This window comes from Rutilus rutilus (assembly GCF_951802725.1).
Source record: "Rutilus rutilus genome assembly, chromosome: 16".
In the NCBI taxonomy this organism is placed as follows: domain Eukaryota; kingdom Metazoa; phylum Chordata; class Actinopteri; order Cypriniformes; family Leuciscidae; genus Rutilus; species Rutilus rutilus.
In genome coordinates, this window is record NC_140224.1 from 2,198,792 (window position 1) to 2,201,009 (window position 2,218).

Genomic DNA, 2,218 nt, shown 5'->3' on the forward strand with positions numbered 1-2,218 from the left:
TTTGACTAAGTAAGGGTTTAAAACTGCAGAACAATCTGAAAATACCTTAGGACACTCAAAAATATGGTTTCATATAACCTTGCAGCTTCAGCCTATCTGGAAAAACATAGTAATCTGAAGAGGAAAAAAAACCTAGGATGTTGTCATTTGTTGCGTGCTCACTCCATGCCAGCAAATACGACTTGAAAATGATCTATTATGGCTTGAGTCAGACAAATATGGTTTCATATATCTTGCTTAAACCCATCAAGTCTAAAATATTCCAGTTACTTTCTTAAAAGATGCAGGATAATCTCAAAATACATTCTATTATGATCAAATAATCATTATTTGTATGCAAACAAACACAGCTAGTAATTAATTAATCCATTATGGCTTGGAATGAGGCTCCAATATTGTATCTGAGTATATATAAAAAAATATATATATATATATATATATATATATAAACTTGCTGCTTAAGCTCACTTTGAGTATAAATATTCCCGATAAATAAGAGAATACCTTCCAAGATGCTCACAATATTGACGTGTGTATGTTGTGCACACACTTGTTACCAAGAAAATGTACCAATTTGTTATGGCTTGAAATGAGGCCTCAACATGAGCACTTTACAGTATACAAGCACTTATGTGTACTTACCTAAAACAGTACTGGTAATTTAAGGTAACTACATGGGTTAAGGTTAGTTTTAGGGGTAGATTCAGGGTGTGTACCTGGTTATTACCCAGTTATTGTAATAACTATAATAAGTACATAGGGAACAGGATTGTAAAATAAAGTGCCAAACCAGTTTCATCTGCTTGCTGCAAGTCTATTGGGGATAAATATTCCAGATATATTCTTTAAAAATGCAGAATAACCTGAAAACACCTAGTCTTTTGTTGAGATGGAGCGAAATTGCTTGTCGTTTCACTCATTTAAAAGTTTTAAGACAGACCTCAGTGTTGTCTCAGCTCAAGGTTTCATGAAGTGCAACTGAAAAGCTCTACTAGAGAAATGACTGAATTTAATGTACAAACTATATGACAAAGGTAAAGAACACACTACAAACATGATGTTTGATGCCCAAAATAAAAACAAAACAAAATATATATATATACAAACAGTACAAATAATCGAAGTAATGACATGACTGGATCAGCGTGGCCTCTCTCGGTGTAAACAAGTGTTCATGTTTTCTCTCACGAAGGTTTGGGGATGTCGAACATGCACAGGCTCTTGTATTTCTGCAGAAGCTGGTTCTTGGTCTGGACCTGCTCTCGGAGGGTCTGTAGTTTGTTCTCCTGAAGCGCAGGACTCATGTCGATCCCCGGCATGCCAGAAATCTGCTCCCGAGCCTCCTGGATCTTCGTCTTCAGTTTGTTCAGCTCCTGATGCACGTCTGGACTGTCCTTGTCCATGCTAATGACAGGTGAATGCAGACAGGCCGTTAAAGAGTTAATTCATCCTAAAATTACACTTCTGTCATCATTGGTACAAAACTGTATGAATTTCTTTCTTCTGATGAACATATAAGACTATATTTTGAAGAATATGGGCAAGTAAACATTTGATGGACACCCATTGACTACCATAGTATGGGAAAAAACACACTATGGAAGTCCTTTACAAACATTCAAAATATCTTCTTTTGTGTTCAGCGGAAGAAAGAAACTCATACCGGTTTGGAACAACTTGCGGGTTAGTAATTGATGACAGAATTTTCATTTGTTGCCGAACTTTCCCTTTAATACTGAGCAACATTAAACACATACGATGCTGTTGTTTACAGACTCTCGATAGTAACACGAACACACCGAGATAATCCTGAATTTTAACGACAGGTGCATTCTGTTCCTTGAAACATAAAGCATGAGAATATTTACTTCTTACCATTTTATAACGTCGTGAATAATGGGCAAAAAGGAATAATCTTCCACCTCCTCTACAACCGGTACCGTAGTCGCCATGTTTGTTTCGCGGAGGTATTCGACGTCATCAACGCGCGACGGCGCCTCTGCGTAAACAACGTCACGATGACTGTTTTTATCTATAAGATAACATATCTTTCATTATTCTGTCAATATTATATTATGTTATAATGTTCTACTAAGCTGGGGTTTTCAAACTGGGGTGCTGGAAACGTTTAGAGAAGTGTAGCAAAACAAAAAACGGTTTAAATAAACAATACGTTAACTCCTACAGTGAGTAGAAACAAAGTAGTAAATATAACATA

At 36.3% G+C, this 2,218-nt stretch overlaps 1 protein-coding gene across 1 annotated transcript; it reads right to left on the reverse strand.

The window, feature by feature from the left end:
- Window positions 1–992: 992 nt before the first annotated feature.
- med9 (mediator complex subunit 9) lies at window positions 993–2,015 on the reverse strand. Its single transcript, XM_084435141.1, has 2 exons — window positions 1,876–2,015; window positions 993–1,404 (listed from the first exon to the last, which is right to left on the reverse strand). The coding sequence occupies exons 1-2, from the start codon at window positions 1,950–1,952 to the stop codon at window positions 1,185–1,187; spliced, it is 297 nt and encodes a 98-aa protein (XP_084291267.1). The 5' UTR covers window positions 1,953–2,015; the 3' UTR covers window positions 993–1,184.
- Between the last annotated feature and the right edge of the window lie 203 nt (window positions 2,016–2,218).

Bases quoted from the DNA above. Each gene is read 5' to 3' on its own strand.
- med9 (XM_084435141.1), bottom strand. From the start codon at position 1,952: ATGGCGACTACGGTACCGGTTGTAGAGGAGGTGGAAGATTATTCCTTT. The intron at 1,405-1,875 runs GTAAGAAGTAAA...ACCTGTCATTAG, and splicing joins ATTCACGACGTTATAAAATG to CATGGACAAGGACAGTCCAG.